At 39.7% G+C, this 11,802-nt stretch overlaps 1 protein-coding gene across 2 annotated transcripts in view; it reads left to right on the forward strand.

Annotated features, from left to right (window-relative positions):
* veph1 (ventricular zone expressed PH domain-containing 1) overlaps positions 1-11,802 on the forward strand; it is a 70,994-nt gene that overhangs the window by 57,868 nt on the left and 1,324 nt on the right. For both annotated transcript variants that reach the window (XM_084558665.1, XM_084558666.1), the window contains exons 12-13: positions 8,346-8,482; positions 11,336-11,389. In XM_084558665.1, coding sequence (XP_084414791.1) covers positions 8,346-8,482; positions 11,336-11,389 — 191 coding nt within the window. The remainder of the gene's footprint in view (positions 1-8,345; positions 8,483-11,335; positions 11,390-11,802) is intronic.

Consider the following 11,802-nt stretch of genomic DNA (forward strand, 5'->3'; position numbering starts at 1 on the left):
CAAGCTACATGCTACTAGCATTCCAACAGGTCAGCACATCTGGCTGGTGTCTTTTGACAAGATTTTTTAGTTGCACATGAATGTCTTTGAGGAATGAATAGGGTAAGGCAGAATTTTCCAGCTACATTACGTCTAACTGCCACAGCATCGACAGCACTGGACTTAATAGCTAACTTACCTGTGCCCTGCCGCTTTCTTTCAGATATATAGTGTTTGGAAAACCAACTTGGAAATACATAACTGCCACTGCTACCACTTACATTTTCAGCTGTTCGTAGTTTGCTTCCGTAAAGTGGTACTGGAAGTTTTATTTGAGCTGTTGTAGAAGTATGACTCCATGTACATTAGGGCAGTATCAGACATCCTTCAACAGAGCCTACAAAAAAAGGATGCCAGCATTTTCTTCATGAAAAATAACGAACAACATAACAAAAAACATTTTCATGGGTAATTTTTCTTTATATTTTGGAGTCACTGTTTCCAGGGTTTCCTGCAGATGTCAACTGCAATGTGTACATGCTCATAATGTACACATACTCATGTGACTACTTGTATACAGGCACAGATTTAAAAAAAAATAACAGGACCTAACTCTCCACACAGTGCATTTAGCTGTCACTGATTATATAGAAATTCGGAATCTATACTTCCAGTATCTATACTAATGCTATGCAATCTTTGCATCCATCTTTACACGAATGAAAACTAGTCTGATATAACGTAATGTTGGAGAAACTCACTCTTGTACTGTATGTCATTGTTGATGATAAACTGTACCTGCCGTTAGAGTAAACACAGGATTAAGTCTAATTCCACTAAACGCTGATGCCTTATTTTTTGGATTTGTTTTTATCCTCCCATCTCTTATGATTAAAGTTTGTCTCTTACTTCAGTGTTTCTGCTGCCAAGAGCATTGGGAACAGGATCTTCCAAGGTTATTAGAAACTTAAACACAAACAAAACATGTTCTGGTCTGTACGATGTAATTTACTCTCACACATTCACATTTCTTGTGTTTTTGTGAAAGTAAAAGTAAAGTAAAATTGACAAGCTCACATTTATGAGAGACAACAGTCAGTGTTGATTAATGTGCTGATAAAGAAAGAATCAACGCTGTCCGGAAATCAAGATTAACATGTTTAAGATCTTTAACTAGGATCAGGGTATGACAACGGAAATCAGATAGTCAGGTGGAGCTGAATACAACAGTATACTACCAACTCTCTCTCATAATGCATGTATGGAGGCCAACATCCACCGTATCAAATAGATAAACTGTGTATCTGGATTGGCACTTCTTCTATTTATAGTCTAATTCAAGGGGAATTTATTCTGTACAATAATAACTTTCCTAGATATAAGATTTAGTGTTTGATTTGACTGTATGATCTTCATACATTTAACTTTTTGATTTTTTTCTTTCTTGCATGCTATCGTCTCATCTTGAAATACTAAAAACCCACAAATAGACAGATGTAAACGAACACATACACATCCCAATCCAAACAGTACAAAAATTAAATGAACCAGCTGAATGGCTGCAAGGAATGGATGATTACCTTTCAAAGGCATGCCAGTCTCTCGTCATTATAGGATTATTTACATAAGGAATATTATTACTTCCCTTCTGAGACTTTGTAATTGAAAGTGTGTGTGCATGTGGATACATGCATTTAGTAAAGAATTTGTGTCTTTTTGGTCCTGAATTTCCCTAGTACTTTCTATAACTGTGGACGTGATTGGAACAAGCTCTAACAAACACAATATTCCTAAAGATAGAATCTCCACCAGTCCACTGGTGTTCTACCCGCCTTGATACTACATATTTTAATTGAGAAGACAGATTAGGATAGTGGTACACTTTTGAACTAAAAGGATTTAAACAAAAAATGAATACATAAAAAACAATGCCGCATGTGTCCGGTGTATTGTTAGACATGCTGTACTCAAAGTAATCACCTGTGATCAAACCAGTAGCTTCACTGACATTCAGGTTTAAAACCACATTTTTTCCAATAATTGATGGTTAACAGGGGTGAGTAAGGGTACCGCTGGCTGTGGTTTACACCCTTGGTTGTCGTTCAGGATGCATCTCCTTGTTCTCCTCACACTTCATCTTGGCTTAGCATCACCACTGTGCAGCCAAAAAGTACAAACCACCAATATATACACACATGCATTCACTGTTGCTGAAAGCCAAACAAATTGACACATACAGTTATGAAGTATGTTGGTCTTTTTTATATTTGGGCCTGAGGGTGAAGTTAGGCTTGTTTTGGGGGAACAGCTGTTTCTGGTAATGATTTGGGTTGACTGCTGTCGCATTTTTGAAATCCCGTCACTCCCATGAAGTTGTAAATGTAGATCAGAGTCAGCAATAAAATGTGTTTTAGGTGATCTGACCACACGTGCGTTCACATATGGGCACTGATGCCTCACGGCAAGAAAGTTCTGGGTTTCGAATCCATCGGCCGACTGGGGCCTTACTGTGTGGAGTTTGCATGTTCTTCCTGTGTCTGCGTGGGTTCTCTCCAGGTACTCCAGCTTCCTCCCACCGTCCAAAGACATGCTGGTTAGGTTCACTGGTGATTCTAAATTGGCCGTAGGTGTGCATGTGAGTGTGAATGGTTGTCTGTCTCTCTGTGTTAGTCCTGTGATAGACTGGTGACCTTCAGACCTCTCGCCCATCTGGGATAGGCTCCAGCCCCCCCCCCCCCCCCCCCCGCGACCCTACAAAGGACAAGCGGTTACAGAAAATGAATGAATGAAGGATAATACACACACAACAGACTCTAACATGCACAAAAAGTCAGGTTCAGACACACATCCCATTACTGCAGAAATTAAATTACTATCATTAAATCTAAATGCAATTAAACCTAAAACATGCCTCACTGTTTAGGCTGCAGCTTGCACACAAACAGCCAATGAGACTTTCAAGTGAAGCACATTGTGCATGTGTGCAAATACATACAACCTGCAACAACACACTCTCTCCACAGGGCTGTATGTCTATCCTATGTGATATTCAAACAGCCCTCTGTCTTAAATAAGTGACCCCATTCAGACCTCTACCACCTGGGGTTCGACATTTTTGTGTCAGTCACACCTCACCTGCAGACATGAGGAACACTATCTGGAGTTGGTCATTAGTCAACTATCAACAGTCAACAGTATTCCTACAGTTTTACACATGCACAACCATGTTTTGACATTATCTTCTTTCAGAACAGTTTATTAGATTACTTTGTGAGTAGTTTTGCCTTTGGTGGCTATTATCAGCATAGACAAGAAATGTGAGGAGAGACCATGCCATGTTGTACACTCAGGTTTCCAAGGACATTGTGAAGCACGGTCGTTCTCTGCAGAAAATTACCCAAATTGCTTAAGAGGGAAAATTGGAAGCCATGTCTCATTTGCAGTACACAATTACACCACAACAAACTGCTACTTCAGTGCAACCTGAGCCAGTTACATGAAAGCTGTTTAAACAGAAAAAAAAAGAAGCTGCATACTTTGCAGCACTTTAATATTGTAGTCATCGTGCTACATCTTCTAAATCTGTGCTGTCAAATATTGGGCGTAAGCTGCTTGGAAATTCAAATGACTCATGTGAAGTGTTCACAAATTCAGATGGTTTATGAGAATGTGAAACATGTGAATTCAATGAAAATAAAACAAGACCACAATATGTAGTGTCAGCCAGAAAAAAATTAGAATCCACTGGGAGCGTCCTTGTCCAACGGAAAGCTGTCTAGCTACGTTACATCCAGTGTATTAGGTGAGGTTACAATAAATGACAGCGATGACTCATTTCATTTCACTGTATCAACAGTAATGACTTGACGTCAGAACCAGTGCAATTTGGATTTGAAACATCTTGCTTTTAAGTGACCCAGTTTTACAAATGTTCACCATAAATGCAGCACATACCGTGTATACATGCTGCTTATGTTACAAGCTGCTGCCGGCCAACTCTTTACTTCACTATGCTGTCATAAAAACATGCTGACTTGGCCTGAGTCACTCAGAAGTTCCACACACACATGCGAGGAGCTGGTCTCATGTTTTAATGGTAAAGGAGAATGGAGTGAAAGGTGAAGTGTTTTCCATTATGAAGGCCAAAGTGGAGCCAGTGGTTACCACAGCGCTGCAATACTTTATGATATACTGTTGAGTTTAACTACTGGAATGTCTTTGAAGTGTGCGTTAATGAGTGTGTGTGTTTGTGCAGGTACTGTATGTGTGGACATGCCAGAATAAGGTACACAGGTTGTAAGACTTTTTTTTTTTTACTGTTTCTGAGGTTGTTGAGTATTTACCCTCGGATGGCAACAACATGCCATCAACTAATCAGCACATTTACCACAGAGTAAGTAAGACGTAAGACATGAGTGAGACATTTATGATAGAGTCAACTCAAGGCTTTCACAAGCATACTTTGAAATATGCATATATATCTTCACCCCTTATCATGCCTCTACATGTGCATCTTTGCACATTTACTCATGTCTAGAAGACAGGTCCACTGCAAAAAGATGGAAAACCCCAAGTTCGACTTCACACCATTCCACCATCAATCAGCAAAGACATGCTGGACAGAAATTCTCACCTCCAGGAAATATGTTGAACTGGCTAAAGTGAAGTGTTCATTACAAGTTTAAATGAATGTCATTACTGCAAATTGAGCTTTAAAGGTTACGTTAGCAATTCTCATCTGTGCCATTAGAGGTGCTGACTGCTGTATATCCTCAGGCAGGGTTAGGTAAACATGGTAGATAATGGATCAGTGACAAGAGGGATTAATCATTTATTATTACTACTATTTATTATTAAACGTCTTGTGCGGAAACCCTTCTTTCTTCTGTTTTTTAAATCTTGATAATGGGAAACCATATAGTACTTCTTCACTACCTATGCACTATATGTATGAAACTATCAAATGAAACTTGTAACCTCGTGATTATGACATGGAAAGTCCTGTACACACAATGCTTGACGTTCAAGAATCACTGCTAGGCAACTGTTGACGTAGAAACTGCCAATGCTAACAGTTTAGCAAGCTAACAAGGGGGTTAGAAATGCAGTGGCATAATGAAAGAATGATGCCATTGGGAATATAGCATTTTACAGGTCATATTACAGGTAACAAAGAAAAATATCTGACTAATTTTAAACATATTAAGTATGGCCCACTAAAATGACCATTTTCATGGTTGTGAATCCCTCAAGCAGGGGATGTTCCTGTGGATTGTTCTCGGAAATATAACTTTGTGTGAAGGCACCAACAGTCTAGATTAGCCGTCAAACTTGCTACGTTGTGCTTTAAGACAATACAAAGAAAGTGTAACTTTATAACCTCTGAAAGCTCCGCATTTAAAGCACACGGAACACAGAAAACAAGTTATTAACCTAGTAAACATACACAATAATGCTACAAAAGTAAAAAGAGCAAAATACTTCAATCCCAATGGTAAATTAACTGTTAGCAACCTAAAGCTATTTATTTTATTGTACTAGCAGCACATTAGCCTGAATTAGCTAGTAGAATGGCTAGCTTGCTTAGCCGAATAACGCGTCCCAGAAAAAGTCACACTTACTGTCTTTGTTCTGTCATGAAACATGTTTTTGCAAAGCTAGACCTGCTGCAAGAACCTGGTATTTTCTTGGTAATGACTCAAGATTTTACCCAGTTATAGTATTCAGTCACTCCAAAAACAAAACTTGACATTTAACACCGGAGGGGACGGCTAACTTGTTTAAAACCACATTTTTTCCAATAATTGATAGTTAACAGGGGTGAGTAAGGGTACCGCTGGCTGTGGTTTACACCCTTGGTTGTCGTTCAGGATGCATCTCCTTGTTCTCCTCACACTTCATCTTGGCTTAGCATCACCACTGTGCAGCCAAAAAGTACAAACCACCAATATATACACACATGCATTCACTGTTGCTGAAAGCCAAACAAATTCACACACACAGTTATGAAGCACGTTGGTCTTTTTTTATATTTGGGCCTGAGGGTAAAATTAGGCTTGTTTGGGGGGAACAGCTGTTTCTGGTAATCATTTGGGTTGACTCCTGTCACATTTTTGAAATCCCGTCACTTCCGTGAAGTTGTAAATGTAGATCAGAGTCAGCAATAAAATGTGTCTTAGGTGATCTGACCACACGTGCGTTCACATATGGGCAGCTATAAATAAAAGTGTGGCAGAAACACACAGGTCAATAAAGCACATGCATGCACAGACAGAAGTGTTTCCTTAATATTTGCTTGTGTGTTGGTGTGTGTGCATGTGTGTGTTTTCTGTCCCCCTCTTTGTTTGTTTGACGTCAGTGTGTCTCATACCAAAGGTCGCCAACCACTGTACATGCCCGGGGCTGACAACAAATCCAGGGATCACTTTCCAGGTGTCTGCATCAAAGCAAAGCGCCGGCGCAAGGCATGATGATTTATGGAGCAGACAATATATAACTGTGAGATGTTGGAGACAAGTTGGTACCCTACAGTGTTAGGGGTTCAGAAATCGGACCAGCGAAGGGTGCATGAGCAGTGTCTCTGTCTTTTCTGCTGTTAGTGTGTAGGACACACACATACATGGATCATTTGGAAGGGATGCAGCTGTTTCACTCACATGCTTGGCATCTACATACTACTACATAACATTATCACATTCATCACTTCATCAAGAATCAACGTCCGGCATAGCAAAGTGTTTCTTTTACATTGTACTGAGTAATGTCTTGGGCTGATTTATATTATTATTGCTTTTAATCAACAATTATTTGATTCATTCATTCATCATTTCATCTCTTAAATGTCAATGCTCATAAAACGGTATCAGGGCTCAAAATACTGTCTTTATAATGCAAGCAAATGTGGCTCTCAAAAAGTTATACTTAATACTTAAGAAAAGCGTTCTTCTCTTCCGATTCAGGGGTTTTGATGCCCTTTAACAGTTTGTTTTGTTTGGTGTCCGGCACCTCTGAATGTCTCTTCAGCATACCCACACGTTTTACTAAACAGTGAACACACACTGATCAGATTCCAGTAATCTCTTCACTGCTTTGCTCGTCATCGTGGATACAAAGAGCGGCTCTGTCTGGTTGTTAGCGTCTGAAGTTTACTGGCACTAACTGTGAACGTGCCAGAACGTCTCTGGGGTTTCGCTCGGGGAGCACAATTGCGCAGTCACTGGACTGTCTAGAAGAGTACTGATGGAAAATTAATCTAAGATCCCTTTAGAAATGTAGTCGATGGATTCGTGTTGGACACAATTTGGTTCTAATTTGTATTCCATATACATAAACACAAAAACTAAATGTATGCTTACAAATGTAGATACAATCAAACTGTGCACATGTACACACTTAAATTGGTGCACTATCCAGCTGAATATGAGAGGTTAATGTGGGAGAGTGTTTCTGATCAGGCCAGTCTGGACTCAACTGTTCACTTCTCCGATATCTGATCACATACATATGCTTTTGTTGTTGATTTAAACTGAACAACTCATTGACATTGACTGGAAGTGGATGAGTTCATGTTTGTTTGGATATAACTGTTTCAAATTCAGGAAAAGGAAATTGAGAATAGAACCGAACTTTAGCATGCAAAATAATTGTGACCATGCCTGACTGGTTGACTTTGTGACCTAAGGCTCATCACCTTTGGTGGATACACTGTTCTGGGTATTATTGAATTAAATGCGCCACACCTCTAGCCTGGCATAGTTTTTATCAGAATATTAGTTTGGTAACATGGAATTTGTATTTCATTATAGGGCTGTTTCGACCAATACAGAGGAAAAAATACCTCTACATGCAATTGGGTAGTCCTACAACCAATCACAGCACTTTTGTTGTAGACATATTCAACTCAGCGGTGCTCAGATGACGTGTATGTCTATGTCACTTTTATTCTTCTGTCGATCACTGCATAAATCCCTCACAAACAATTTGATTGGCAGAGCAAAATCAGTTCCCTACGGAGCAACTCCAGACCAACTTTTCCAAAAATGTCCACAAACATTTGTGGGCGGGGAAGTTGGTCTTACTTTCAGGCTCTCCTGTATGTATGTTTAGGCATCCGTCAGTAGTCACATATTCTTTATACTACTTTTCAACTCACTAAATCACTAAAAAAAAGTGTTGTATTTTAATATTTTTTGACAACATAGTTCACAAACAGTGCTTTTCGTTAGCTGATTCCCAGATGTCAAATTGCCCATAAACACATCAAAGTGACATCAGTAATGGTTGACTATAAGAGAAATTAAGGCACTAATATATGTTCTTTCTCTCTTTCTTCCGTTTTGTGTCTGTTGTTCTGTGTGTCCCTCTAGTGGTGAACCAGGAGGGGCAGCCTCTAATTGAAGGGAAACTGAAGGAAAAGCAGGTCAGATGGAAGTTTATTAAGCGCTGGAAAACGCGCTACTTCACCTTGGCGGGAAACCAGCTGCTCTTCCGGAGAGGAAAATCAGTACGTACCTCATTTTACTCACACAAAAACCCACTCAAACCCACTTACAGTCGCTGGCCTCTCACTCAGAAAACTTTCATTAAGGTTTCCATGTTCTGTGTCTTTTGAATCATGATGAAGCCCAGCATGAAAGAGTGGAAATCCCATCTCATGATAACTACAACCGTCCCTCTGGGGGACCTGGTGAATCCAACTGTAGCAAACCTTGGCCCTGGTAAGGACTCTTGGGGGACTACCAAGGCCAAAGCATGGTGCTGCAACAACATGAGTCACTCTCACTATAACCACTATAACTCAAAGCAGACAGCATTACGCGCAAGTAGCAAACACAGAGAAGGAGGTGCGGCCTTGTACACTATGCGTGAGTGGATGACAGAATTTTCTCGTCCGAGCAAGGATGAGGAGATTTCCCTCTGGACTGCAACAGCACGGTTTTTCCTCACTGTAAGGCTGAACAAAGGCTGAGGACACTGCACAGAGTATTACTAAGATAAAGTTGGTTTAATCAAAACCACAGAGAGAAAACAGCATCATAGAGCCATACAGCATGTGTTTGTCCAGCTGGCAATATTTTTCAGCCAGCTGAGTGAAAAAAAAACATGATTTCTTTGGAAATGTTACTACACCTTAGTACCACAAGCAAGAGGGTTATGTATATATATCCAGGGAGAGAGGAAGGGAGAGAAAAAGAGAGGCCAAACATCACAGAGGAGTATCTTGAAATGCAGACATAGAGTTGAGGTCTCTTTTTTTTTAAAAAGAAAAAAAAAACTCTGAACAATAGTCTTTGTGCTCCCATCCAGATGGTAATGGATTCATCTGTTTTGCAGCCGCCACACATTGGGAAGGTTTCGTGTCTTTGTTTTCTGAGCTAAGTCTGTCTTTGTCAGCATGTTCTGGTGGTTGGTATATTGTGAAAGACCCTTTTCCCCAACAGGGATATAGAGTTAAAGAACCAAAACAATGCTTTGTTTCCTTCGCACTGAATGATCGAGCAGTTTCCGCACGATCCGCACAAAGCAGGGACTCATGTCTTACTCTGGTGCCCATGTATTCCCTTAAGCATTAGACTACTTAACTGGTTAGAACTGTGTGTCCTCCACTGAACTCTGCACTCTGTCCTGAATTGGGATGAGACAAAGACTATAAGCAGGCCTGAACTTTGGTTTGACTGACCTTGTCAGTCCTCATGTTGGAATTCAGAGAAAAAGGGTCAAGTAATAACATCTGGACTAGGGGAAGGGTTAGTGAATTACAGCCCTTGAATATGAAGGATTAATGGATTACAGGTAACTGAAAGTTGTTTCATGTAGAGGTTTTGTATATTCCTTGGTTATTTCTCCATCAGTTAAGCAAGCAAAAGGCTGGGTAATTCTAAATGGGGCATTTAGAAACTGCTGCTGTGAACCTATAACATGTGTACAAAGGATTAAAACTAGTCATCATTAAGCTGCAAAGAACAGTTTTGTCCATCAGAGACATAGCAGGAACATTTGGAGAGGACAAATCAACAGTTACATTACATGCTGTCAAAAAAAAAAGAATACTGTGGTGAGCTCAGGAAAATAAAAAGAACTGGACATCCACAGGAGACAAGAACATCTTGACAGTATCCAGATCACTCTCTAGAAGCATAACATTATCCATGTCTACCATAAAAAAAGAACACCACAAGGGTTCACTGCAAGCTGCAAACCATTCATAAGCCTCAAGAATAGTTTACTAACTAAACTAAGTAAATGGTAAAAAAGCTGAATGTTTTCTGAAGTGTATGGAAATAAACTGCTCAGATTCAGCCAAATGTAGTGAAATTAAAAGTGCCCAGAGGGTAATGGAGTTTTCCTCAAAGGCCGAGCCAGTCACCTGATCTCAACCCGACTGAGCTGCATTTCACTGAAGACAAAACTAAAGGCAGAAAGACCCAAACAGACATCTGAAGACAGCCTGGCAAACCATCACAAAGGAGGAACTCCATTCTTATTTATGATTAGGTTCATTTTTCCAATTGTATGAGGCGCTGAAAACGGGACTATGTTTAACAAATGATTGTAATTCTTAAACTTTTCCTCCAATTGGAAGTGAATGCCCTCAAATTAAAGAGTGAAGTGTTAGAGACCTATGAGTTTGAGCATGTGTACACCACATCCAGTTTACTTAAATTGTAATATTTAGTCTATTTTTGTTTGGCACTACATGTTATATTAAATCCATATAAAGTATAATTAGTAGTTTTAATTAGACATTAATAGATTTGGCACAGTGGCCTCCTAAATTGCTAATTTTCAGATGCATTTAAACACTGAAGGTACAAAGTATTAGACATAAAGATGTAGGGAGAATATCTCAACAGAAAACTATTTCACCATATGGAACAGACCCAGAGCCAGGCAGCCGGGTGGTAAAACCATGAACATATCTACTCTAAATGAATGCTTTTCAACACACACACGCCACAGAATGGATGTGGGCACTCGCCATGGATCTTGCAGCGAGCTCTGGCTGAGTGATCAGAACCACATAACTATGTGGTTCTTACCACAGTATCAGAACTGGTACTGTGCTGCAGTGTACACACAAGCGCACCTGCCCACGCACACATTACATAACATTACTTTTTGGTGGGTGCAATACGCAGACATTTTGTATTGCAGAGCTGGAGGATTACATTTCCTGCCCTGGTGAAACAACAGGAGTAAGATAAACTTGGTGTGTGTGACTGTATTGGTCTTGAGTCCTGAAACTTGAACTTTATTTGTTGACTCACTGCATGTTTACATGTCCACTACATTTCCGAGAGAAATATTGCTCCTTTTTTTGGACTAGATTTAAAGTTGTTGTCTGTCCTCCCCACAGAAAGACGAGCTGGATGACATCCCTATTGAGCTGAGCAAGGTGCAAAGCGTCAAGGTGACTGTCAACATCCAGAAACCTTCAATCCTTGACAAGTTTTCAGAACACTTTCCATCTTTGACATGTTTTTGCATCGTTTGTGGCAGAGCTAGTGCCATAGCTGTGGATTTGACTGCTACTTTACATAGTTTTAGACCCATTTATATAATCTGATCGTGGTGCAGTTTATAATACATTGCATCAGGAAATATTCACAGTGCTTCACTTTTTCCACATTTTGTTATGTTACAGCCTTATTCCAAAAAGGATTAAATTCATATTTGTCCTTAAACTTTCTACACACAGCACTCCATAATGATAATGTGCAAATATTTTTTGAGATTTTTTGCATATTTATTAAAAATAAAAAACTAAGAAATCACATGTACGTAAGTATTCACTTTGCTATGAAGCTCAAAATTGAGGTGTGC

The sequence above is a fragment of the Chelon labrosus genome (genome assembly GCF_963514085.1).
Source record: "Chelon labrosus genome assembly, chromosome: 13".
Taxonomy (NCBI): domain Eukaryota; kingdom Metazoa; phylum Chordata; class Actinopteri; order Mugiliformes; family Mugilidae; genus Chelon; species Chelon labrosus.